Source organism: Paraphaeosphaeria sporulosa, assembly GCF_001642045.1.
Source record: "Paraphaeosphaeria sporulosa strain AP3s5-JAC2a unplaced genomic scaffold CC84scaffold_2, whole genome shotgun sequence".
NCBI classification, from domain to species: Eukaryota; Fungi; Ascomycota; class Dothideomycetes; order Pleosporales; family Didymosphaeriaceae; genus Paraphaeosphaeria; species Paraphaeosphaeria sporulosa.
The window spans coordinates 3,457,386-3,480,099 of record NW_017253361.1 but is presented as its reverse complement, the minus strand read 5'-3'; the positions used below and the strand labels follow the sequence as shown (position 1 = coordinate 3,480,099).

Genomic DNA, 22,714 nt, shown 5'->3' with positions numbered 1-22,714 from the left:
GTGGCTTTCTATTGGTGTGCTGCCCTTTCGACTTTCGTGGTGTCGGTGTCATAGACGACGAGATTGAAACCGCGTCGCGGGAGGTTGGATGCTATGGAAAAGCTGGTAGGGGGATTAGTGGTTGAGATGCTCCCAGCTTGACTGGAGAAGACGAACCCCGCATTCCCTAAACCAATATACCCTACGGTCTTGACCTCTGTGGTTGAAGTTGCCCTGTTTATGATGTTTGTGCAACGAAGCTTCTAACTGTCCGCCTGCGGAACGAGCATGTGGATAATTTATGGCATTTCGCAACGCCGACGCTGTGCCTTGCATCGGAGAGAATTCCATATAGGCTTTTTGCACTACCCGATGACATTCGAGTCGTCTTTTCCCAAATGCTTGCGCTGGGGTGACGTTGGAACGCGGGGTAGATCGACAATGTGTTGTCGGATACCTCTCCGTGACACGCTAGCTCCACAATGTTCCTCTACCATTCCAATGTATGCCGCACTCGCAGCTGCTACATTGGATTTGGTTCAGCTCATGCCTCAGCCCACGTGCGACACGCGGATCGAGTATGGTAGCTTGTTTGCACAAGCACACAAAGCGGCCTTCCCCTTACACACTGTTGCGTAACTCATCAAATGCTGATAGCGCTTCAGTGCCTTCCCAAGGCCGCTTATATTGCCGTGTGTTTTCGCCATTCGTAGATCGTGTCGTTAAATTGCCAGAGTGGAGTCGCCGTAAATTCGTCGTAGTGGAGATGCTTAAGACGCTCCCGTCTTCCTCACATGCCGTCCAGATACAGCCTTGGATCCATGTGCCCCCTACAAGCGACAAGCAACAGTCTTTGAAACTCCGTCAATCCCCCCACATCATCTTCTCCCGGCTTCCAGCTCAGCGAAAAGTCACCGTACGCAACCAGCTGGTCTCTTCCATCCACCCTGGCAACCCGCCTATCAAATTCTTCTTCCCTAATATCCCAAAACCCATCGCCTTTTGACAGTGGTAACCGCGCGAGCACAGGCACCTGGTCACACAATCCGCCTTGCGTAAGTGCGTTCCAGCTTCCGCGCATGAATACAGATATCATGACGGTGCGGCGGAGCGACTCGTAGAATACCCAGGCATCCCACGGCTTGGAGAAGGCGATCGGTTCGGCGAAGGAGCGCTTCCAGAGGTGTGCCGTCCAGAGCTCCAGCAGGTGGTTCTGTCTTGCCGCCGTTCCTGCTTGGCCTAGATCGCCGTCGAACAGTCTTATTATTTGGTATAGAATGAGAGCCTGAACGGCAGCAAGATGCTCCTGTAGCGACCAGCCGTTCGATCTGGCTATCAGCCCGTTTATTTTCTCATCAATAGACCTTATCAATATTGGTGCGTTTTGTTTCGTCTTCGCGAGGTACAGCGCGGAGAGACTGATGCTGTCCTGGAAGGCCGTAGGCTGGTGCGATTTGTACAGTGCAGTGTGGATGAAGGTATTGGCACCCGTGAACGCCAACGTCGGCACAAAACTCCGCATCCTGCTCACCATGAACAGAAGCTGATCTTCATTCAACCAGCTCGGCGCCCATATCTTCGGTAACATTTGTCTACTAACCGCAGGCTCCTTACTGCTCTTCCAATACAGCGCCTGCCTGTTCGTAGCATCTTGCTCCTCTCTGTCTTCGGCGATATTGCTCCGGCTCTCAGGACTGCTCGACGATTTTGAGTCCGACGTCGACACCTGCAAGATCGCGAGATCGAAGTCGCAGCCAACGGGCTGGAGACCGATGAGGTCGTTGTCACCGACGTGGTCTAGCGGAGCGAGATCCGGAGTTCGCTGCCTAATAACGACCTCCGCTTCGCGCACCGAATTAGGGTATGCACAATCGAGCGACTTGGAGAAGCAGCGCTTGCAGCAAGGGTACCCCAAATCGCATCTCCGTTTCGCTTTCACGCATTGCTTGCAGGATTTCTTGCGCGTCGAGGATATGTATCCGAGCATTGTTGTTGAAACATGGGCTGCCGAGGAAGCCGGGCCAGGCTGGGTAGATACAAGACCGACCCATGGACTATGTCAGCGCACGTGTGTTGGTACGTGACATGGAGTCAACGGCCCGTTGTCGTCGCGTCAATTGCCTGACTCAGCGCCTGCAATTAGGCGGAGTTCCACTATCGTTTAATGATCCTCCTCACCAGTTGACGGACTTAACCGTCTGTAATCCTGGCCTTGGCAACTGCAAGCCCCCAAGATCTCCGTCCAAAGGGCATTTGAATGTGGCTGTCAGCACCGGGCCGAACGACGGGGAATTTCAGCTGGGTCACCGTCAAACATTACTCGTCTGACTCCGGCGTGCACATCCCAGGCTGGAGATGCTTCGGAGGATGCTTGGTCAGTCTACTTGGCGACCGGCATAGGGCTATAATTGGCTAAATCTGGACGTCATAGTGCCCGGTGCACTTTCACATGCTAGACACAAAGACAAGACGCCGGCCCCACCGCGCGCTTGGTTCTGGGGCTTGCACGCCTCACATCACATGCACATGTGCTAGCAGGTTGCGCGACCTCAAGCTTCTTCCTCCACCGCACAGTACTGGTTACTGACCCCATAGGCCCGGATTGTGCTAGAAAACGTTCGTTGATCGGTACCAGCAATTGACCCTGGGTAAATACATTGCGTCGCCTACCGACCTGCTGCATGTGCCATTGCTCCACGGCGGACGAGCTGAGACAAAAACTTCAACACACACTGAGATGGCGGTAACAGGCAATTCAGGCGCCGACAGAGCACGCGGTCTGCTCAATGGAATTCCCGATCGCTTTCAAGAGTTCTGCAAGATGGATCAGCTCACCTTCGTCGACTTGGCGGACTGGCTCGTGGAGCACGCCGACCGGAGAGACCCCATCCCCAAGGAGATCAGCGTAGAGGAGTGCATGTTTGTTTTCCTCGATATCGCAGCGCAAGGGAGCAGTTTTCGGATGGCGTCCTACAACTGGGACCACGACGTCAAGCTCACGCAACTGTAAGTCCAGCCTGGTCTTCTGTCATCCCGAATCCATCTGACCTATTGACATAGCATATTCCTGAACATGCTTGAAGAGCTCTGCAAGCTGCGTGAGAAAGAGCTGTGGTCCCCAGCGTGTCCAGACTTCAAACAGAGCCGGAATCGATGGCGAGTGCTCCGCGGATCTCGCGCTGGCAAGTCGAGAATGGACGGGCTCATCAAGATCGGCGATGACCGCGAAACGGGCGACGGCCTCGAAGTCAACCAGGAGGACCTCATCTCTGCGCTGACAGCGATCAACAACTTCATTTACGAGCACCACGAGTTCTACTCCTAGGGACGGGACCGAGGGCCGGAACTTTTATGAGACACGGGCGTTATGGTATGGGGGGATTTTGCATAGGCCAGGAGCATTGCCAACGGATATGGCTGGGTTGGGTATTTTTCCGAGGGTGTTTCGGTGTTGTTGGGGTTGACTTCGTAACTGACCCGAAGATGGTCACCGCTAGCGTCACCGAACCAGCGGTTGGAGTTTCGGTTGTATCGTATCGTATTCTTTCGATATTCGCACTGTCTGTATTTCGAAGAATTGTTCAGACCGAGGTAACCATCCCCTTTTTAAGTGCACTCAGCCGCCCCTTCTTGATGCTGAGCGCTTCCTCTATCCGCGCATCTGGTTCGCCGCGCTGCCGTCGCATCAAGGCTAGCGCTATGGTGCTTGCGTCCAAGTACTTCCTTCCTTTGAAGCTTTTCCTGCCGACGTTCTCTAGTTCCTGTTCAGCCTCCTGTTGTATTCGTTGGCGAGCGTCGAGGATACGCAATGCCGGGTTGCTGCCGGGGTCGGGAAATGCCGATTGAGGCAGCTCGGCCATCATTCCATAAGAGTCTGACGGTTGTGTGGTCGAGGAATTGCGCTGCGGGTCGAATGACGAGGTAGACGAAGGTGAGAAGTGAGGGTTTGGTTGCACAGCGCCGATTGTACTCAGGCGGGAGGCCAACCCGGGATCGCGGGCGTCGAGATCAATCGCTTGGAAATGTTAGCTTTGAACAGGTAGTGAATGGTCTGCAGGCTTACCCTCTGTCCTAGAACCGCTCGCCTGCGGTGGCGGGTGCACTGTTGGTCCAGCATTTTCGGAATGCGGCAGAGGGGCGGGTGCAGGAGCACGAGTCGCCCCAGGTGCTGGACGAGAGGGATATTTACGAAGGTTTGCACCTGCCGCGCGCGCTCCTTTGGATGCTGAAGAGCCCATATCGTTTGTGTGTGATTGGTTAAATGTGGAGTTGTTGAGATGTAAGGCGATAAAACGTCAGAGCTAGAATTCTGGGAGCTTGGGCCAGAACGATAAGTTGTACCACGTGACAACGAAAACAAAATCGGCAATGATATCACCAAACTCAGTTCAATCACTTTTGTTGGTATCAAACGCACTGTATAAGTGCAGCTCCTATGCTATGCTTCCAGCTCATAGAGCGTTGTCCTCGCGATAGTGACCCGCAACCAGGAACGCTAGTTCCAGAGCTTGTTTCTCGTTGAGCCTGGGGTCGCAGTACGTTGTGTAATTCAAGCTAAGGTCCTCCTCCTCTATACCTTCACTTCCACCGGTGCACTCTGTCACTGCATCACCCGTCAACTCGAGATGCATTCCTCCGAGGAAAGAGTCATGTTCTTTGTGAACTTTGAGGGCGGAGGACAACTCGGAGAAAATGCTGTTGAACGATCGGGTCTTGATCCCCTCTGGCGTGCTGTGCGTGTTGCTACGAGCTTCGTCAGCATCGAATTACTTCAACTACTCCATGATTGACTTACCCGTGCATCGGATCGCACTGCCAAACGACAACATGGCCACTCTTCTTCACAGCTTCAATGTGCGGCCCGAGCATAGATTCAACTTTGTCCTTTCCATAACGAGTGATCAAAGTGACCTTGCCAACCTCTTTATTCGGGTTCACAATATCAAGTAGTTCCACCAACTCGTCGTTCTTCATCGATGGCCCGACCTTGATACCGATGGGATTCTCAATGCCACGGAAGTACTCCACATGGCCTCCATCGATTTGTCGTGTGCGGTCGCCAATCCAGATAAAGTGAGCAGACGTATTGTACCAGCCCTTGCCGTCATCTGAAAGGGAAGACTGGTAGCCCGCGGGGTGCTTGAGTTTACGTGTCAAGCTTTGCTCGTACTCGAGCACAAGACCTTCGTGGCTGGTGTAGAGATCGACCGTCTGGAGCTGGCCCGAAGTGTCGGCGCCGATCGTCCTCATGAAACGCAGCGACTCAGAAATGTTTGATACGATCTGCGAGTACTTCTTTTGTAATCCTTCGTCCTGTACATGGCCTAGGTCCCAGTCGAGGGGGTTGTGCAAGTCGGCGATGCCGCTCGTCAGTTGCCCTCGGATGTAGTTCAGAGTTGTAGCAGAGTGGAAGTACGCAGTGACCAGTCTCTCGGGGTCTACATGTCGCTGCGCAGGATCGAAACCATTCAATATGTCACCACGGAAGCTTGGAATCTCTTTCCCGTCGACCATCTCAGTGGGACTTGACCGTGGCTTGGCATATTGACCTGCCATGCGACCAATGCGGATAACGGGCTTATTCGAACCCCAAATGAGGACCAAGCTCATCTGTAGCAAGAGCTTGATTTTGGCATTAATTGGGTCATCAGCACAGTAAGAGAAGAGCTCTGCACAGTCGCCTCCTTGGAGCAGGAAAGCTTTCCCAAGAGCAGCATCTCGAAGACTAGACTTCAGCTTGATAATTTCGTGTGGCGTGACAATTGGTGGTAGGCTTGAAAGTTTCGACAGCGCTGCTAAGGCGGCCTCTTTATCTTCGTAAGTGACTACTTGCTTGATGGGCTTGGATTGCCAGGCTAGATAATTCAGTAAATGTATGTGTTGTTTCAGAGCTGACGCACAGTCTGGCGACCATTCCGTTGCTGAGCCCATGTTGAGCAACTAAGCAAAGGTTGAGAGCTCGTGATGTCTAGTCGCAGAAGAATAGTTTTTCTCTTTTGATCTATGGAAGATACGTTAGCAAGATGTAAATGAAGTTTCAAGATTCTCCAAACGTCTGAAGTTCGCGTATTTCCAACTTTCGTAGCGCTGAACAAATGTCATGACTCAAGGGGCTTTCGGTGTGGCAGGGTGCCCTTGAAGTTAATGCCATAGGCCTATGTAAAAGCGGCAAGAACTGTAGATACGTACCTCGTTGGATTTCTATTTCTCGATGTTTTATAGAATATCCAATGACGGTGGTGAGAGATTCCAGCTGTGGAATAAAAGGCCACACATGGCCAGGCTAGCCTAACCGAGCCGTTGCACATGCCCCGCTGGTGGATCTCTTGGCATTCCAGAGCTCCCACTGCTCTTGCTCCGTCACTCGAGTCTCAAACCACCGGCCTTGAACAATTACTCTCCTTCAGCCAGTCACGCCCAGCATGGCCGAACCGCAACCCTCCAACATTCAGGAAGGCGCCTCGGAAGCGCCTCCTCCCACGACTGGCAGCGCCGAAGATCGCAAAGCTGCCGCTGCGCTTTCCGCTTTGGATGAACAGGGCGATGATGAGGCGGGAAAGAAAGAGGTGGATTCCAAGGCTGTGGAGAAAGCTATGAAGAACCTGAGTGTGAAGGACGGCAAGGGCGATGCGCAGAAAAAGGCAGTCAAGATTGAGGCAAGCGATGTGAATTTGCTGGTAGGTCATAACCGCCTTCACGGGGGAAAGAGGAACTTGCGAGTGCTAATTCGTTCTTAGGTTACGGAGCTTGAGCTACCGAAACCCAAAGCAACCGAGCTTCTACGCGCCAACGATGGAAACGTCCTGAAGGCTATCTCGAGCTTTGTCACACCCGCTTTTGCATGAAAATTGTAGGCCATAGGACACTCAAGGACGGCTGAAAAGGCGAAATAGAGATCTTAGAGGCGATATCACTCGGCAGTGAAGCTCTGATGCTTTGTACCTTCGCGAAAGCCTTCCAAGCCCTATTCATGGACTATCGCCATTGAACTTCTCGCGGATAGCGAAAGCACAAGATGCTTCGAACCCTGTGCATAATGACGGGCGACCAGGAGATAGTGGAACCGGCTTAGGCCAGCTTTGCATGTTAGGTGCGTGGGAAGGCAGGGGGTCAAAGAGTGCTGTAAATGTGCATAGCCACTGCCGGCTACGAACAAGTTCATAAATGCGAACACGTTTCACGGCAGTCATTTTCTGCGATATTCAACATGCCAGTGTCCAATGCGGAGCGCCTATGTGAATATCCTTGCATCAATGCTTTATTTGCATTGGCGAGTTACGCGAACGAGCCTGGGGCATACATACTGCGAGGCTGAGTGATTCAACCTCAGCCGGGTCGGTTCCGCCTACAACATTATTCTTATCTCTTCATCTTCGGGAAGGCATCCATAGATCATGGACAGAGCCCTTACAATATCACAAAATGATACGCCTTCGTCTGCTCTGGATGACTCATCTACGGGCACTGGAACAGAAAGCTTCAGGGCGGAAGACCGTAGACCATCACCGAGTATACGACGTCCATCTTTGAGATCAAACGCGGTTGTAATGTCTTCTCACTCGTCTACTTGTCCCCACCCAGACATACGAAAGTTCGACGGCATCAGAGGCTGCCTAGCTTGCGGTGAAACATTCACTACAATTGGCTCAAAGAAAGACACGGAGTTGAGGTACCCACGCGCGAAGTCGTCCAAAAGGTCTGAGATCGCCGTTGATACACATGGTTCAGACCTTGACCAGAGCTGCGAGGATGTACCACAGAAACCACTGGCAATCAGGAGCGACCATCCTCCGACTGATGAAGATCCTAACGATCTGGTACGGCACAATTTCGGAAAGTTCATCAGCGAAGACAACTTTGTAAGAGGAGAATTGGCATTCAGGGACTCTACTCCCAATGGCCCATCTACTGGGAACTCACCCAAGGAAGATGCAGGTCTCAAGATGCGGCAGCAGGCCAAACAGTCAAAGCCCGTCCCCCTCATCATAACCACCTCCAACGCGGCGACTCCAGCACTCTCTCCACGCACTACCGGTCGCAACATGCTCCAAACAGAGCTAAGAGCGTCATTACGCTCAATGCTTCTTTGGGAGAGACAGCAAAAAACCTCAACCACTAATGCAGTGAGCAAGCGATTTGGATCGCAGCCTCAAGATTTTGATCCTTATTTTGTTGGAGAAACCAAGCCTGCAAGATTTGGCCCGATGTCCACCTTAGACGAACGAGGAAGCAGCGGCGAAGATAGACGTGTAGCCCGTACCGAATATGTCGATAGTCGTGTGGCAGAGCTCACCGGAGACAACGACCAGTCACGAGCGCCTGCGGGTTGGACTTCGCAAATACTCCAGCCTAACCCATACGCACATGTTGATCCCTCACGCAGTAACTCGCAGCCTTCAGCTCTCATTGGCATCCGATCCAGCCCCATTCTCCATACCAACTATGCAGAGGGTGCGCTGGGAACGAATGCCGTTTCTCGCGTAGACTCACATACGACAGACTTTGTTCTGAAGACCCCGGAAATCTCCGATGTTGGTCCCTTTCCGACAACAGATTCGAACAATCTTGGACTCCATCTTGAAGACGGAAATTGGCGGACGGGAGATATGGCTGGTCTCAAAGAAGCGGTCCAAGCCGCCCTGAGAGCTCTCGATGCAACGCCAGAAGACCACCCTGACCGTGCAAGATGCCTGAGAAATCTTGGAATTCATCTTGGCAACAAATACGCGAGGACAAGAGTAATGGCCGATCCCGAAGGAGCGGTCCAGGTCACTCAACAGGCTGTCGATGCAGCTCCAGATGAGATAACTACAGCCACCAGAAAAATGATTCAAATATTCCACAAAGACGAGTCGCAAGAATGTTTGTATGTACGTGCTGTGGAAGACCCGGCTATAGGGCCTGCGAAATTGGAACACAATTTAAGGCGTTTGTTCAAGCAGTGTGCTGAAGATCTCAAGAACGAAGCAAGAGATCAATTGGACTACCTAGGTGCACGACTTGTATTGCACCAAGCCACAGTTATGGCTGAAACCGTTGTATTACGATATAGGGCACCCATGCATGTTCACGTTCTAAAGGAAGAGGGCTCTGATGAAGAGGGAACCAAGGAAGTGTTGGGCGAGACTATATTTGCCGACGTGCTCGTATTTATCCCGTTCCTCGACAATAGCGAAGCACTCCAGAGGTTCCAAGACAATCTCGAAAGATTCGTCTCTTCCGATTCAGCATCATCTCGAGATCTGACTGCCACAGTAGATCCAGGAATCTTCGATACTCAGTCCATACCTGGATCCGATCAGAAACCTGCAGCAGTGTCCCATGATACATTTGTGACAGACAACATACAGTCACGCAATTCTACGGGTCTAGGCGGTCGACATAGAGTTGCCGAGATGCTGCAGAAGGCTGGCAACAAATTCGGGTCTACCGCTCACAACCAATACGATGCGAAACAATACAACAACAGCAGGTCTGGGGTGAAACACTCAGAAGGCGAAAGCCCCGTGGGGCTGAGTATAGATGACCCGCACAAGAACGACAATCTCGGCGACACACTCCAAGTGGAAGGCTCTTCCAGTCATTTACAGCAAAAGTTCGATATCTTGGTAAGCCCTCTAGAGCCAAACGATGCTTCCCGAGAAGTTCGGACTGTGCAATTGAGGTGGCAATGTGTAAGTTGGCTCGCCTCATTGAGCGTTCCATGTTTCTAACGTATGAAAGCGGTGCAAAAAGAGCTTTGAGGGCAATGTGACCGAATTAAGAGACGACGGCATTCTGGATCTTGTAAAGCGCATGGAAAGATCCATCGGATCCAGGGTCACCGTTACTACTGCTCCTGCCAATCCGAGCCAAGCGAAACTTTTGTACCGACGAATGACCTTGCAGCTCAATGACACCTGGTCGAAGTTCACGTCAAGGTTTAAGGAGCAGAGCCCAGGTTCACTGCCACGACACAACACAGGCCCAGCAGTGACATCAATGTCGCCTCCACCTTGCGGTTCTGCCCAACAAAGAATACTACATCTTTTGGCCTGCATGCGCACCAATCGCTTCCAAAAGTCACTGTCGCAGGATCGCGTTGAGAGCATCACTTGCGATCGTACCTTGTTCACCTTTATTCGTGATAAGCACTCACGCCGTAGACTTCGCAGTAGGCTCGTCATTTCGCTTAACGAAGTAAGAGGTATATTCTTCGTCAAATTCAGGCTTCCACTGGGTAAGTTGTGAACAGAACATGTGTGCCGGAAACTTGCTAAGTAGATATCCCTTTTAGGCGGAAACGTCGAGGTGCGACACCACAACCCATGCTGCCAACTATCGACATGTGAATGCATCCCTCCAAAAGATCGCGTCATACCTTCCACTCAAGCCGAATATCAATGCATCCCGGGACCTCCATCAGTATGGCCACCAGTCGATCCACAGTATTTAGCCCATCTTTTTAATGACCCTTCGTGCGTCAACGAGAACGACACTTGGATCCTTGACCAACTTCCTCGACGCATTTGTGGAGAACTGCATGGGAGAGCCGGTCAGCCTGCTGAAGGTTGGGGGATTTACTACCAAGAAGGACTGGATTGGAGGCTGATCACTCTTATTATGGTAGTTATATTCTTTCTGATCAGCTTATTTGGGATACTATGGGCGTACTGCAAGCAGGACATCCAGGGGGCTTTCGGTGTGAGCTCATACATCTTTGCCGCATGTGGAATTTTCCTTTCCCTTGTGGCTGTAAATTCTGATAGGCCTTGAACGCGAACCCTTTGAAGACAGGACCTTTTGCAAAAGCATCGTATGATGGGGTTCAAAATATGTGGCATTCCTCCATCCAAGGAAAAGGTCGGCTTTCGTCGCTAGTTGCAAGTGATACCAATGCCTAGTCTACCGAAAAGTATTTTTTAAAGCATTGATTGTGAGCCGCTAGTAGCAATTAGGTAAAAAGCTTCGTTCCACTGCTTGCATGTCTAATGCTACGACTCGATCTCCTTCAACCATGGTTCCAAGGCCACCATAACACGCTTGCCTGCCCCTATATCGACAACACAGTTTTGCCAACTACAAGTCACGCACATGTCTCTGCCCTTGACCGTCATTATTGATATAACAAGGCAGCGGACGGCACATCAGCGCTCAGTACTAGTTGAGCTCGACGTAACGACCAGGCTTCTTGACTTTCAACGACACCAGTTTGTCCATCAAATACACCGAGGACGAGCCAAGACAAACGTCTTGTCCTACGTGCCTCTCTCTGTTGCTGTGTGTGCCAATTCGAATTCATCGGAGCCCAAGTGGCATGCTTGCTGCCTCCTACGACTTTCCAAGCTGGCTTCAACTCGGTGCAAAGGGATCTCGCCGCGAAAGATGGTGACATGGGCAAAGACGATAGGAGTTCAGGTTCGGGGGCAAGCTATTCGTTGGGTCTGAGAGATTGAGAATCGAACGGTCTGAACCTTCGACAAAACGAAGTCCAGCATTGGCTCCTTTTCCTGGAGGAAAACATCTTTTAGATTACGCAGCAGCTGTCCATGAAATATCTATCCACTTATTCCATCGTGGTGCGCGCGATTCCGTACGTAAATGGCCTCAACGAGGAATTCTGTCATCATCGCCGCTCATGTTGTGTTCGGTGTGTAGCTGACCTACCGCATCATGTTCCATGAAATGTATAGCAAGGTCTCACGGCGTTAGATGCCCTTTCCTATCTGGGCACTAGCGCTCCCCCCGTCATAATCAGCATCTTATTACATTGCAGCTCTTTGGACTCTCAGCAAGTTACTATGGGCGCTCCAACGTCCAGCCTCTCAGCGTAACCGAAAAATATACCATCACCGGCAGTATGCCACGGGCCCAGAGTAACCACAACGAGATACCCGCCTGCTACCGCATCTTCTTCACTTCCATCGACCCTCTGATCGCTCTGAGTGGCGCGTACATGGACTATTTCGACCCGGAAACTATCCTGGCATCTGCTTTTCCACGGTCTGGATCCTATGCGAAACCCACGCCGCCCGTCACATTCCTGTTAATGCAGGCCGGCGGATCCTTCATTATGATGGCGTTCCTCATGGTCTTCATGCTGCGCTATACAAGTGACGTGAAGATCTGGAAGATGTTCCAGTTTGGAGTCCTTGTGACGGATTTCACCCTGTTCTTCAGCCTGTTTGGTGCTCTGGAGGGGACAGGAAGGCTGAACGTGGGTGCGGTCAGGTGGGAGGAATGGGGTACAATTATTATTACCGGGTTTCTGACTCTGTTGAGGTTAGCATTTCTAGGAGGATTTGGATTTGGTAAGACAGGTCGCAATGGGGAGAAGAAGGAGTAGATGGTTTTGGTGGTCAAGAGAATGACGTCATTGGTTACATCTGTAGGAATTATGACGGAAAGCGAAGTCGACCTTCATGAGAGATAGCAAGAGATGGCTCCATTTTGAACATCGACGAAAAGAATGCTACAATCTCTTACGCTCGCGTTTCTCCAGCCTATTCCCAGCTAGCGTATTCGCGTATCTCCACGCGCCGGAAGAATTGCACCAGCAGCAGCGATCCTGTCGTCCGAACGCCGCGTTCCTAACCTATCTTCATCTCAACTAGCTTCGTATGGCTCGGTAAGAAATACACCGAACCCAGGAAATCGCAACTGTCACGTCGCTTTCGCTCTCCAGGATGTCTGCCCCACGACCCCGGACTGTAGATCAGTATGCGGAGAAAGAGGCTAAAGAAGCATAGCTCCAATCGCTATATAATATGCTTAACACCATTCATCCCAAAATTTTCCAGCAAGCAGTAGGTCGTGATTCTTGCAATCGCAATGGCGTTCTCACCTATCGCTCGTGTTCTCTTCTTACTCTCGTCAATCCAACTCATCATCGCGTCACCGGTATCAGTCTCTGCTCCCACCGTGAAGCTCCACTACGGCACATTCAGCGGCTCATACAGCAGTACATACAACCTCACATACTACCGCAAAATCCCCTTCGCCGCTTCAACAGCGGGTAACAATCGTTTCCGCGCACCCCAACCACCCCTCCCCATCACCAATGGCACCTACAATACCGACCAAGCCTTCGACATGTGCCCGCAACGCACCGTCAACGGCTCCGAAGACTGCTTGTACCTAGGGGTCTACTCGCGGCCTTGGGCTTCCTCCCAGAAAGGACCCAAGAAGTCTCTCCGTCCCGTCCTCCTGACCTTCTACGGCGGCGGCTTCATCCAAGGCAGCGCCTCCTTCAGCATCCCGCCGCCCGGCTTCCCTGTCCTTAACGTCTCCCAACAGAACGACTACGTAGTCGTGTACAGCAACTACCGCACCAACGTGTTTGGGTTTCTCTCCGGGAAGAAGATCGCGAAACACGGGGATACGGATCTCAACACTGGTTTGCTCGACCAGCGCGCCGCGCTCGAGTGGATCCAGCAGAACATCCACGTCTTCGGCGGCGACCCTAGGAACGTCACTATTTGGGGTCAGTCCGCCGGCGGGGGAAGCGTCGTTGCGCAGACCATTGCCACAGGGAATCGCGGGCGCAAGCTCTTCGTAAAAGCAATGGCCAGCTCGCCGTACTGGCCCAAAACGTACCGCTACGACAGCGCTGAGAACGAGGCGCTGTACGCCGCCGTGGTTGCGGGCGTAGGCTGCGCCGGCGCGGAAGATGAAGTCGCATGCCTCAAGAGCGTGGACGTGCAGACGCTTAGGGACGTTAGTCTGAAGCTGACGACCAGCTTGCAGTACACGACGAGCAGTTTCGCGTGGGGACCCGTCATCGACGAGGCGTTTCTCACGGTCCCGCTGTCCACCGCCGTGAAGCGGAAAGCGCTGAACGCAGAGCTGCTACTGACATCGTATAACTTGCACGAGGGCGAAAATTTCATCCCGCCAGGGCTGAACAGCGTGGCTGGGGCTGGAGGCTTCAATTCCTCGGGCGCCTCCTTCGATGCCTGGCTGCGCGGCTACCTGCCCAATCTGCGGACCACTGATCTTCAGGAATTGAAAACATTGTACCCAGCGGAGGGCTCCGCAGAAGAAATAGTGTACAACACCACCTACACACGCGCCGGCCTTGTCTACCGCGACTTGCAACTTGCATGCCCGGCATACTGGCTATCGGCCTCCGCAAAGAAAGGCTCACTGATAGAGTACACGATTTCGCCGGCGAAGCACGCTTCGGACACGATTTACTGGAACCAGGTCAATGCGGTGCAGAAGTCTGATCCACGAACGTATGAAGCGTATGCGGGAGCTATGGCGAGTTTCTTACAGACTGGGGATCCCAACGCGCACAAAGTCACTAACGAGAGTGTGGTTGGTGTGCCGTCAATAAAGAGCGGGGAGCAGTTCTTGATTCGCAGTGCGGGAATAGCGACTGCGAAGGTCAATCAATTAGAGAAGAGGTGCACGTTCTGGCTATCAGTGGCGGATCGAATACCAACATGATAATTTTTTTGATAGATAACGGGGAATGTTCATGGTTATAATATCCAAAAGTAATTCAGCGCCTGAATTATCCTCACAACAATAACGCCGATCATCAAACATTCATAATCGTAACTCATTAAAGCGATGGCGCAAACTCGGAACGGGGATCCTAAACCCTCTCTCCCTTACGTCCTGTGGCTCTAAGCCTTTCGACCAAATCCAGGCAAGCATCCGCCCAGATCGACATCTCCTTCTCCTCCTTGACCTTGGAGCCGCAGTGGTGCTCCAAGAACGTACCCATCTTCTCTGTCTTGAACTTCTCACCGTAGACCAGTTCGGCCTTGGCGGTGACTTCTGTCTCCGCGCCTTCAGGCCCGAGGCTGACGCCGATCTCGAAGGTGACTCTGACCTTCGTCTGCAATGTAGGAAGGAGCATGTTTGAAGACACGGCCATGCGCTCGTCCGATAGGATGGTCTCGTCGGTGATATAGCTGTGTTCCAGCCACCGCACGCCCTCCGCTACGGCTGATGCGGTCGCCCATCCATTTTTGATAACGTCGAGAAGGTCTTTCACACGGGTCTGTGATTGCGGAATGCAATGCAGATGGGCGCGGATGAGCTGGAGGAAGAACCGCTTGCTGGTGGTCAATGGTCGCGGATGAGGAGTGGCCGAATTGCCGACATAAGTGAGCGAGATCGAAGCATTGGGGGTATCGGCGCCAGTCGCGAAAGCGGAAGGCTGAAAGTAGAGTTCGAGGTCGTTCTTGTAGGTCATGGTGATCGTGCTTCCTGAAGCCGAAGTGATGCTCCATCCGTGCTTCTGCTCGAGGGCACATACCTTAGCTACAAGATAGTTAGTAGGCCGAGCTTGGTGATTTGAGCGACGTACTCACCATGCAGTTCGCTGACTTCAGTAGTCGACCATCCGCGACACTCCTCTCGTACACGCTCAGCCGCCTTGATCTCCGCCACGTATTCGACTTTGCGCTCCTTTACTGCCTCGATACGCGCTTCTTTCTCCTCGAGTTCTTGCTGCATTCGAGCGACAAGCTGGCGTTTCTCTTCTAACTCGGTATCTACTGCAACAAGTCGCTCGCGTACCTGTTCAAGCTCTTCACGATTGCAATTGTTTAACTCATCATGTCGCTGCTGCAATTGTCCGCACTCCTTCGACAATCGCTCCTGCGTCTGCTGTAGAGGAGGTAAAATCTTCTCTAGGAGCAGCTCTTGGTTTCGTATGACTGACTCGTCTAGCTTAAATTCGTCCAGGGTAGGCAAAAGCATTGACTTCAGATCTCGAAGCAGATTGGTCCTCCATGTGTACCACTCTCCGCGAGTTTCAAGGCGGGCATTGGTCTTCAGATTCTTGAATTGATTATCCATGATCGCACGTTGATCTGGCGGGGCTGTTAGATACTCAGAGAAGAGCAGAGGGTTCTCTTCTTCCACATTCTCCTCCAGAGTACGAACGTAGTCTCGGCCACTTGAGATGAACTGCTTCAATTCGTGACAGGCGTGCGAATAACACTCATACTCAGGGACAATACACGCACCAGCGACGACATATTGATCAAGAGATTGTTCCTGCTCCTCGACTTCTTTGTCATGGAACGACGCAGGTGCAGCAGTATGTCGACGCTTGGTCGCGCTCACCTCCATGAACCGAATCCTAGTCAGGTCCAGGAAGTCTTGTAATGAGATCCGCTCGGCGTCGTCAACCTCTTCATCGATACTTTGCTCGGGTACGTCGTCTTCAATCTCGGGTTCGGCGCCGAATGCTACCTTCTTCTTGGGGCTCATACTCTTCCTTGGGGTTCGTTTCTTCGGAGTCGGAGTCTTCTGTTTCGGTGTTGGCTCTTTCTGTGGGGTCTGCGACTTTTTCGGGGTCATTCCTCGCTTGACGGGAGAAGAAAGTGTTTGCTTTCTAGGTGTCGAGAGCAGTTTGATGTTGTTCGAAAGTATAGCGGCGCTCCGCAGCGTTGGCTCTTCTGCTACTTTGGCGAGTGGACTAAACTGAACGTTTGACAGAGATGAGCGTCGTCGATTGAGTATAGGCGCTTCAATGGGATCGTCCGGTACGATCAACGGGGCATTTCGCGGTTGTGACTTAGGTGTAGAAACAATATCTGTGGGCTTTGACGAACTCTGCGGCGTACTGTGTACAAATGGTGAAGCCTCAAAGTCTTCGATGCGCTGCTTTGCAGGCTTAGTCTCAGGAGTAGCAAAATTGAGGCTACGACGAGGCTGACGAGGCGACTTGGACGGCGGTATCTTCAGTGCCTTCTGTGGGGTCGCTGACAGGACTGCGGTTAGGTCTGGATAGAGTAGCCGACCTGGCGACTTCTTAGGTGATTTTTGGGGTGTGAGAGCGTTCCTCTTGTTTGGAGTTGGGCTGGTCACAGGCTCTCCCGCGACCTGTTCTGGAGCCTTAACGATGCGTTTGATGCCGGGGCCTACTACTGTCGTAAATTCCATCGACATATCCATGTCGTCTTCATCTTCTTCTTCCGGCTCCGGCTGTTTCGAAGCGCCTTCTTCAGGAGTTACTTTCACATCCTTGATGCTGCCTACGGCAATAGTGAAATCCATTGTTTCGTCCCCAAATGAGCTGTCCCCACTTGCGCGAGTCCTCTTGGAAGGCGGTCGAGTATCCGGCACAGGCTCGCTCTTGATGGCTCCAATAGCTACGGTGAAGTCCATGGTCTGGTCATCCGCTGGGATTTCCTCAGGAACGGCTTGAGCGCGAAGACTAGTTCTGCGGCTTGATGAACGCTTTGCTGGGCTGCCCTGCGAGGGCTCAAGCATCGACACGCGGCGCTTGAGGCTCTTCCTACGGCTAGGTAGCTCTTTAGCGGGAGCTTGCTTGATGCTGCCGATGGCTGTTGTCAGGTCCATGCTCATATCATCTGACCCGGGGCTTTCGGTCTCTTGTTGGGCAACAATCTTGCCCACGGCGCGTGTTATGTCCATGCTCATATCTTCGTCTTCACTCTCATCTGACTTGAAAAACGGATCCTCCTTTTCCTGGTCCTCAAAATCCATCTGCTGGTTCTTCTTGGCCCACGGCTTGAAAGACGCTGTAACATCGTCCTCTGCTATGACCATAGACATGTCTTCGTCACTGTCCAAGTTCAGTCTTTGGGTGCCTGCAAGCTCAGAAGCCTGTCGAAGCGCAGCATCTAGGCGCGCGCTGCTCTGCGAGTCGTTCTCTCCATGCGTATCGTCGCCTTGGTCCTGAAATGCATCCTTCACCGGAGACGTATTCTCGATCAATGGACTCGAGGAAAGGATATCATCCGGGTTATTGAAGTTCAGGGGCGGGATGCCCGAGCTGCGGCGGCGATTTTTCTTCCTGTGTGCATCACGCTGATTGCCAGGGGAGGATCCGGATTCGGGTTCAGGCTCCTCAACGCGCTCTGGTGGCGTAGAGGGCGGCTCTTCGGCGTCGGAAGATGGCTGAGCAGGCTCCTTCGCCACAGCAGAGGCTCGTCGCGTCGCATCGGATACTGTGGAAGACGTCTCGTCGTGCGCATAGGCTACTATATCCCAACTGTGCAGTGTCGCTTCCGGGTTGAAAGACACGCGTCGCCGTGCTGTGGTCATGTCAGCATATGTCTTCCCCTCCATAATGTGCGCGGTTTACCCAGCGATTTGCGACGCGCCTCGCGGCGCTTTTTCTCGTCGATATCGTTGGTTACAAGGATCGATTTGACGGCAGGGAACGCAGACTGCGCGCTGTCAGTAAGCTGCGCATATTATGACGCGAATATTCGCGCATACCTTGCGCCTGTTCCCATTGCTCTCCTTGAGCGCGGAGGGCTTCTCTTCGAGCGTCGAGAGCCCACTAGGCCCGATGCTCTTGCTGCGCGTCTTGCTCTTGCGCGACTTCTTTGGCGAGGGTGCCGAGGGCGTTTGGAAAGACAAACCAGCACCCAGCCCGTCTGCAATGTTCTCTTTGGCGTCCTGGGTCGCCATGCTGTGCTGTTGCGCGGGGTCGAGGTGGTAGTGTTGTTGCAGTCGTGGCTCGCTTCGGATCGCAAGCGCATCGTAAACAAACACGAAGGTCCGTGCACAACATTCGCCCTGTCACCTGACTCACTAAAAGTACATACTCGTTCTCTCAGTGCAAGGGTCCTGCTTGTGATACATACCGAACCTAAGCATACAGGTGCCGAAGACGTGGACGCGGAACAAGCAGCAAATATCCCTTCAAGACTTACTTGCTCACATGCTCTTTCCCTACCTAGCATAGTTAGAGAGTTTGGACCCTATATGAGCAGTAACCAGGACACTTATTGAGCATACAAAACTGGAATGAGATGTAGTTGTTTGATATTTTCGATGGGTATCTAAAACAAAATATAAGAATGGGTATCTGACTCCTGTGAACCCCTAAATTTGCACGCTTTCTCCATTTCGAGTCCATCATCGCCTCGAAGAAGGCGCTAATTCCGGCAGTTCATGCACATTTGCCGCCATCTGGGGTTGTACCTGCGGGTTCGGCTGTGGCATCTGCACCGTCCCGACGCCTGGTGGTGGACCACCATACTGCTGTGCTGCGTACCCTCCGTACATTGTATTATCCTGCGGCTTGGCCGTCTGCGCATCATAGGCGCCCATATTCGGAGACACAGGCTGAAGATATGGACTCGGTCCATTTCCATATGCTTGTTGCGGTGGATAGTATGCTGCCTGCTGGGGTGGGTACCCGGACTGCATGTGTGCTTGCGGTTGGCCTGTCGGTGGACCTTGTGGCGCAGGACCATATCCTTGCGAGTTGCGTCGACGCCAAAGATAGAATCCCATTCCTGCCACGGCGAGAAGGCCGACTATTCCAATGACCACGCCTGCGATCCAGGCTTTGCTTGGTTCTTTCTCTTTCACAGGTTCTGTTGAAGATGTGGGTGTGGGTGAGCTCGTGGAGTCTGAAGTCTGCGAGGCAAGACTTGTTCCTGGCGATGCCGGACTTGCGGTTGTCTCGGTAGTAGAGGAGTCCGAGGAACTCTCAGAGGAGCTTTCGGTCGAGGTAGCGTCAGTGCTAGTGACATCTTCAATCAAAGTGCCCGGTGGCACATCTCGATAAAACTGGAGATACGTGCGATCTATGCAGTGGTACCACCGCAGCGAACTTGTTGTGTCGATTTCGCTTCCGGTGTATATGATATCGTAGTCGCATGTTGATGTTCCAGTGCAAGGTGAACTTCCACCCTCCGACATCAGTGTAGATCCATCGCATGATGTCCAATATGCAGAAGGACAAGTCGCGGAAAGGTATTCCGAGCCTTCATTGCACCAATCTACCAATGTGCTACCACGGAAGGTTGCGACGGAGCCTGGCTTTTCAGAGGAAGTGACTTTCAAAATGTATTAGCGCGTTCCTGGATGTTACCGTGAAGGATTGACCTACTCCATACATTGCCGTCCGCATCTGTGATTGTATAATAACCAACTAAACTCAAGGGTGCCTCGCGAACAAACAACTCAGCGCGCTGTGTGATCGTCGGATGCGCCGCGTCAAATGTCGCGTCCACAGGAGAAGCGCCAACACGCGCGAACACTTCTAGGAACAACGCGAACTGAAGTAACTTAAGCATGGTGCAGCAATTAGCGAGCGTAGGTAGCAAGCGGCATTCAAGATGTAGCAAGAAGTCCAGAGTGCAAACGTCGTGCACTTGAATGACAACAGAAGCCTGCAGCCCCCCAAAATAGAACCCCTAGGCCCAATGTCGAGAACCAGGAATCGCATCCATGTCCAGGCGAAAGGCAGTGTATGGATCGCGAAAAGGGCACCGCCCACGCAGGGGGTTTATCGCGCGACTTGGTACCCGGCCGGCGAGGCTCAGGCCTGAAGCAACGCTGAGATAAGTCAGGCCGCTGACCGCAAGCGTATGTGTTTTGATCCTACTTCTAAAGCCTTGCGATCTTCTTGGAGATGCCTCGACGGAAGGGAAAAGCAGCGCTGCGCAACTGCGCTTTCTTCTGGTGACAAATTCAGAGTCCTGCAATGGAGAGTGTCCAAGGAACTCCAGCCACCTCGGCTCGAGTGGGCGTACGCGTGAGAGCGTGGTTTGACGAATCGTTTGCGTAGGCAGGGGCTTAGATGTTGTGGAGCATGCCTTAGTGAACGCCCGCTTGGCATATCCGGCATAAGAGGCCTGCTTCACGGTGTACGCATAAGAGATGAAACGCCGAGTCCATGGGCTTATCTGAGCCACATGCGGGTGCCCGAGATCTCGCTGAAAAGAGCAGCGCTAGAGGTAGAGCGCGAAGAGGCGCGTGTGGAACCTCTGATCTCGCCGCTCCTCAGCTTTCTTGGCTGAACTGGTAGCCTTGTCCCGTTGTGGGCAGCGTTGGTCAACGGGGTTGAAAAGTGTTGCTAGGTGGTCAACGCAGCAAATTCCTTCAAGGCTCGAGGTGCATGACATGTGAGGCTTCCCTCCGTACACTCTCCAATTTCATTTGATCGAGATCGTCGGTTTTGCCGATGGTATGGCTCGGATGCAGAAAGAAGGCTGAAATGAGGTTGGGGTCCAACTGCGAATAAGGTTCTCGCCAACACGGCGTCCGTGCGTCCCATTATATCTAAGCACAGCCTCACAAAACAATCACGACGCGTTGTCGACTACCTCACCTACTCGAACATCACTCTGAAATATCTCAGCGCGTTAGACATGAAAGATTGTTGGGTACGAGTCTATTCCAGGTTTGGACGGACGAGGCGGCCAATATAGCGCCTCAATTATCTACAACGAACTACAATTATGTATCAGGAGATCGTATCTACATATATATCATCAAGTCCACATCTACCACTTGGTCTTCTGGGCACGGGTGAACTCAGACTCGGGATGCAGACCATCAGGAACCTCAAGCGCAGTGGTGTAAGCAGAGTCCTTCTCCAACGAGCCCCAGGTCTTCTTGACAACATCGGCGACCTTGCGTCCGTTGTGCTTCAACTTGGTAGCAGGGATCGGCCACGGGACGGAGGTGTTCTTGTTGTTGAGCTTGCCAGCGTACGACACGTTCCAGTACATCTGCGACAGAGGCGTCTTGCCGGACCATTGCCTGACATCATCACCGGTTTTCTTCGCCACGAAATCGAACACGTTGGCGCCAACATCCCAGCGACCGAGGGTATCGAGGCCCCAGTTAGCCTGGACGGTGGCAATCTCGCTGTAGTGGTTGTAAAAGTTGCTGTCCGAGGTGCCGACTAGCTCCTTAGGGACGGCATCGCCGAGAAGAATACCGACGATACGGTTCTGCTGGGTGTAGGTGTGGTTCTCGTCGAAGGTGAGGATGACAAGGGTATTCTTCATGAACTTCTTGTCATTCAGGAGCGGCTCAAGGAAGTTCTTAGACCACGTGCCGGCAACGGTTACGGTCGAGTCATGGCCATCGGAGGTCATGTTGGGAGTGATGAACATCCACTGGGGCAGAGCATCCGCCTTGAGATCCTCGTAGAAGAGGGTCAAATTCTTGATCTGGTTCAGGCGGCTGGTCTGTTCCACAACAGAGTTGTACAGAACCGGAGGGTTGTGCTTGCGGACATAATCGTTCGCACCGGTCTTTTGGTTCTTGTAGTCGAAACCCTGGAAGCCAGTGTAAGGCATGTCTTCCTGGTACGCTCCCCACGAGATTTTCTTGGCTTCCAACAGGTCCACGATGGTCGAAACGTTGGAAGGAATTGCGGTCATGTCATCGTGGTTGATGCCGTAGTAGTCACCGGAGATGGCAGCGGCATAGTTGGGCAATGACGGGTGCGTCACCGCAAAGTGGTTGGTGAGCGTAATGCCCTTCTTGGCCAGCGACTTCAAGCTTGGGTCGCCAATCGCAAGGTCGTAATCGGTGTTCTCGAGCCAGATGATTGCCACACGGTCGAAAGCCTTGCCCGTGACCCAGTCCGAGGTCTTGTACCCGCCGGATGGCTGCTTGGGCGCAGCAACGGCAGCGCTGGCGAGCAGCGACACCGAGAGGAGCAACGACGAAACCATTTTGACGTGTTTTGCCTCAACGCAGAATGCGCAAAAGGACAGGCCGCGAAGTAATAACGAAAGATTGAAGTGCAGTCGACGGTGCCAGTGCTGCAGATGCAGGGCCAAGGGCCATAATGTATACCCTAATATAGTTTTCCAGCACAGCGGTTACCCCTCCGAGGAGAGTCGCTTGCAAGCCGTCAATCATCTCCGGGGTGGCGGCGCAAGACCTGCGCGACCGCGAATCAGGCCGTTTGTATATAGCACATGCGCAGTGTGGCCTGTTGGGCGCCCTGGCGGGTGCATCGAAGTTAAGCTTTTGTGGGAAGGTGTTGTGGGTGCTTGGTTCT

At 52.7% G+C, this 22,714-nt stretch overlaps 12 protein-coding genes across 12 annotated transcripts; 6 read left to right on the top strand and 6 right to left on the bottom strand.

Moving 5' to 3' along the window:
* The first annotated feature begins 14 nt into the window (after positions 1–14).
* Positions 15–694, top strand: CC84DRAFT_486280 (uncharacterized protein). Its single transcript, XM_018186466.1, has one exon. It carries the CDS (start codon positions 268–270, stop codon positions 616–618), a length of 351 nt encoding a protein of 116 aa, XP_018040858.1. The 5' UTR covers positions 15–267; the 3' UTR covers positions 619–694.
* A 75-nt stretch (positions 695–769) lies between these two features.
* Positions 770–1,966, bottom strand: CC84DRAFT_1082465 (uncharacterized protein; the record flags this gene model as incomplete). The annotated part of the gene is made up of 1 exon (XM_018173986.1): positions 770–1,966. One exon carries the CDS (start codon positions 1,964–1,966, stop codon positions 770–772), a length of 1,197 nt encoding a protein of 398 aa, XP_018040857.1.
* A 520-nt stretch (positions 1,967–2,486) lies between these two features.
* CC84DRAFT_1161429 (uncharacterized protein) lies at positions 2,487–3,579 on the top strand. Its single transcript, XM_018177735.1, has 2 exons — positions 2,487–2,985; positions 3,040–3,579. The coding sequence occupies exons 1-2, from the start codon at positions 2,717–2,719 to the stop codon at positions 3,302–3,304; spliced, it is 534 nt and encodes a 177-aa protein (XP_018040856.1). The 5' UTR covers positions 2,487–2,716; the 3' UTR covers positions 3,305–3,579.
* Positions 3,561–5,910, bottom strand: CC84DRAFT_1184511 (uncharacterized protein; the record flags this gene model as incomplete). Its single annotated transcript, XM_018180752.1, has 4 exons — positions 3,561–3,994; positions 4,043–4,204; positions 4,460–4,722; positions 4,775–5,910. The coding sequence occupies 4 exons, from the start codon at positions 5,908–5,910 to the stop codon at positions 3,561–3,563; spliced, it is 1,995 nt and encodes a 664-aa protein (XP_018040855.1).
* Positions 5,911–6,323: 413 nt separating this feature from the next.
* Positions 6,324–7,231, top strand: CC84DRAFT_1256317 (uncharacterized protein). Its single transcript, XM_018184612.1, has 2 exons — positions 6,324–6,656; positions 6,717–7,231. Exons 1-2 carry the CDS (start codon positions 6,402–6,404, stop codon positions 6,822–6,824), a joined length of 363 nt encoding a protein of 120 aa, XP_018040854.1. The 5' UTR covers positions 6,324–6,401; the 3' UTR covers positions 6,825–7,231.
* On the bottom strand, positions 6,887–7,271 carry CC84DRAFT_486242 (uncharacterized protein). Its single transcript, XM_018186465.1, has one exon. It carries the CDS (start codon positions 7,167–7,169, stop codon positions 6,948–6,950), a length of 222 nt encoding a protein of 73 aa, XP_018040853.1. The 5' UTR covers positions 7,170–7,271; the 3' UTR covers positions 6,887–6,947.
* Positions 7,272–7,887: 616 nt separating this feature from the next.
* On the top strand, positions 7,888–9,903 carry CC84DRAFT_486236 (uncharacterized protein). Its single transcript, XM_018186464.1, has one exon. The coding sequence runs from the start codon at positions 7,923–7,925 to the stop codon at positions 9,690–9,692; it is 1,770 nt and encodes a 589-aa protein (XP_018040852.1). The 5' UTR covers positions 7,888–7,922; the 3' UTR covers positions 9,693–9,903.
* A 1,856-nt stretch (positions 9,904–11,759) lies between these two features.
* On the top strand, positions 11,760–12,308 carry CC84DRAFT_1161426 (uncharacterized protein). Its single transcript, XM_018177734.1, has one exon. The coding sequence runs from the start codon at positions 11,819–11,821 to the stop codon at positions 12,302–12,304; it is 486 nt and encodes a 161-aa protein (XP_018040851.1). The 5' UTR covers positions 11,760–11,818; the 3' UTR covers positions 12,305–12,308.
* Positions 12,309–12,789: 481 nt separating this feature from the next.
* Positions 12,790–14,409, top strand: CC84DRAFT_1256315 (carboxylesterase-like protein; the record flags this gene model as incomplete). The annotated part of the gene is made up of 1 exon (XM_018184611.1): positions 12,790–14,409. The coding sequence occupies one exon, from the start codon at positions 12,790–12,792 to the stop codon at positions 14,407–14,409; it is 1,620 nt and encodes a 539-aa protein (XP_018040850.1).
* A 19-nt stretch (positions 14,410–14,428) lies between these two features.
* CC84DRAFT_1139090 (Spc7-domain-containing protein) lies at positions 14,429–18,383 on the bottom strand. The gene is made up of 4 exons (XM_018176225.1): positions 18,172–18,383; positions 18,035–18,119; positions 15,285–17,984; positions 14,429–15,234 (listed from the first exon to the last, which is right to left on the bottom strand). The coding sequence occupies exons 1-4, from the start codon at positions 18,364–18,366 to the stop codon at positions 14,561–14,563; spliced, it is 3,654 nt and encodes a 1,217-aa protein (XP_018040849.1). The 5' UTR covers positions 18,367–18,383; the 3' UTR covers positions 14,429–14,560.
* Positions 18,384–18,816: 433 nt separating this feature from the next.
* Positions 18,817–19,985, bottom strand: CC84DRAFT_1213802 (uncharacterized protein; the record flags this gene model as incomplete). The annotated part of the gene is made up of 2 exons (XM_018182570.1): positions 18,817–19,745; positions 19,799–19,985. The coding sequence occupies 2 exons, from the start codon at positions 19,983–19,985 to the stop codon at positions 18,817–18,819; spliced, it is 1,116 nt and encodes a 371-aa protein (XP_018040848.1).
* Positions 19,986–21,071: 1,086 nt separating this feature from the next.
* CC84DRAFT_1161423 (phosphoesterase-domain-containing protein) lies at positions 21,072–22,699 on the bottom strand. Its single transcript, XM_018177733.1, has one exon. It carries the CDS (start codon positions 22,380–22,382, stop codon positions 21,198–21,200), a length of 1,185 nt encoding a protein of 394 aa, XP_018040847.1. The 5' UTR covers positions 22,383–22,699; the 3' UTR covers positions 21,072–21,197.
* Positions 22,700–22,714: the final 15 nt, after the last annotated feature.

Excerpts from the sequence above, each read along its gene's own strand:
- CC84DRAFT_486242 (XM_018186465.1), bottom strand. The coding sequence starts at position 7,169 with ATGACTGCCGTGAAACGTGTTCGCATTTATGAACTTGTTCGTAGCCGG.
- CC84DRAFT_1139090 (XM_018176225.1), bottom strand. The coding sequence starts at position 18,366 with ATGGCGACCCAGGACGCCAAAGAGAACATTGCAGACGGGCTGGGTGCT. Across the intron at positions 18,120-18,171 it reads GCAATGGGAACAGGCGCAAG|TCTGCGTTCCCTGCCGTCAA; the intron begins GTATGCGCGAAT and ends GACAGCGCGCAG. Across the intron at positions 15,235-15,284 it reads TGAAGTCAGCGAACTGCATG|CTAAGGTATGTGCCCTCGAG; the intron begins GTGAGTACGTCG and ends ACTATCTTGTAG.
- CC84DRAFT_1161429 (XM_018177735.1), top strand. The coding sequence starts at position 2,717 with ATGGCGGTAACAGGCAATTCAGGCGCCGACAGAGCACGCGGTCTGCTC. Across the intron at positions 2,986-3,039 it reads GACGTCAAGCTCACGCAACT|CATATTCCTGAACATGCTTG; the intron begins GTAAGTCCAGCC and ends CTATTGACATAG.
- CC84DRAFT_1161423 (XM_018177733.1), bottom strand. The coding sequence starts at position 22,382 with ATGGTTTCGTCGTTGCTCCTCTCGGTGTCGCTGCTCGCCAGCGCTGCC.
- CC84DRAFT_486236 (XM_018186464.1), top strand. The coding sequence starts at position 7,923 with ATGCGGCAGCAGGCCAAACAGTCAAAGCCCGTCCCCCTCATCATAACC.
- CC84DRAFT_486280 (XM_018186466.1), top strand. The coding sequence starts at position 268 with ATGTGGATAATTTATGGCATTTCGCAACGCCGACGCTGTGCCTTGCAT.
- CC84DRAFT_1256317 (XM_018184612.1), top strand. The coding sequence starts at position 6,402 with ATGGCCGAACCGCAACCCTCCAACATTCAGGAAGGCGCCTCGGAAGCG. Across the intron at positions 6,657-6,716 it reads CAAGCGATGTGAATTTGCTG|GTTACGGAGCTTGAGCTACC; the intron begins GTAGGTCATAAC and ends ATTCGTTCTTAG.
- CC84DRAFT_1161426 (XM_018177734.1), top strand. The coding sequence starts at position 11,819 with ATGCCACGGGCCCAGAGTAACCACAACGAGATACCCGCCTGCTACCGC.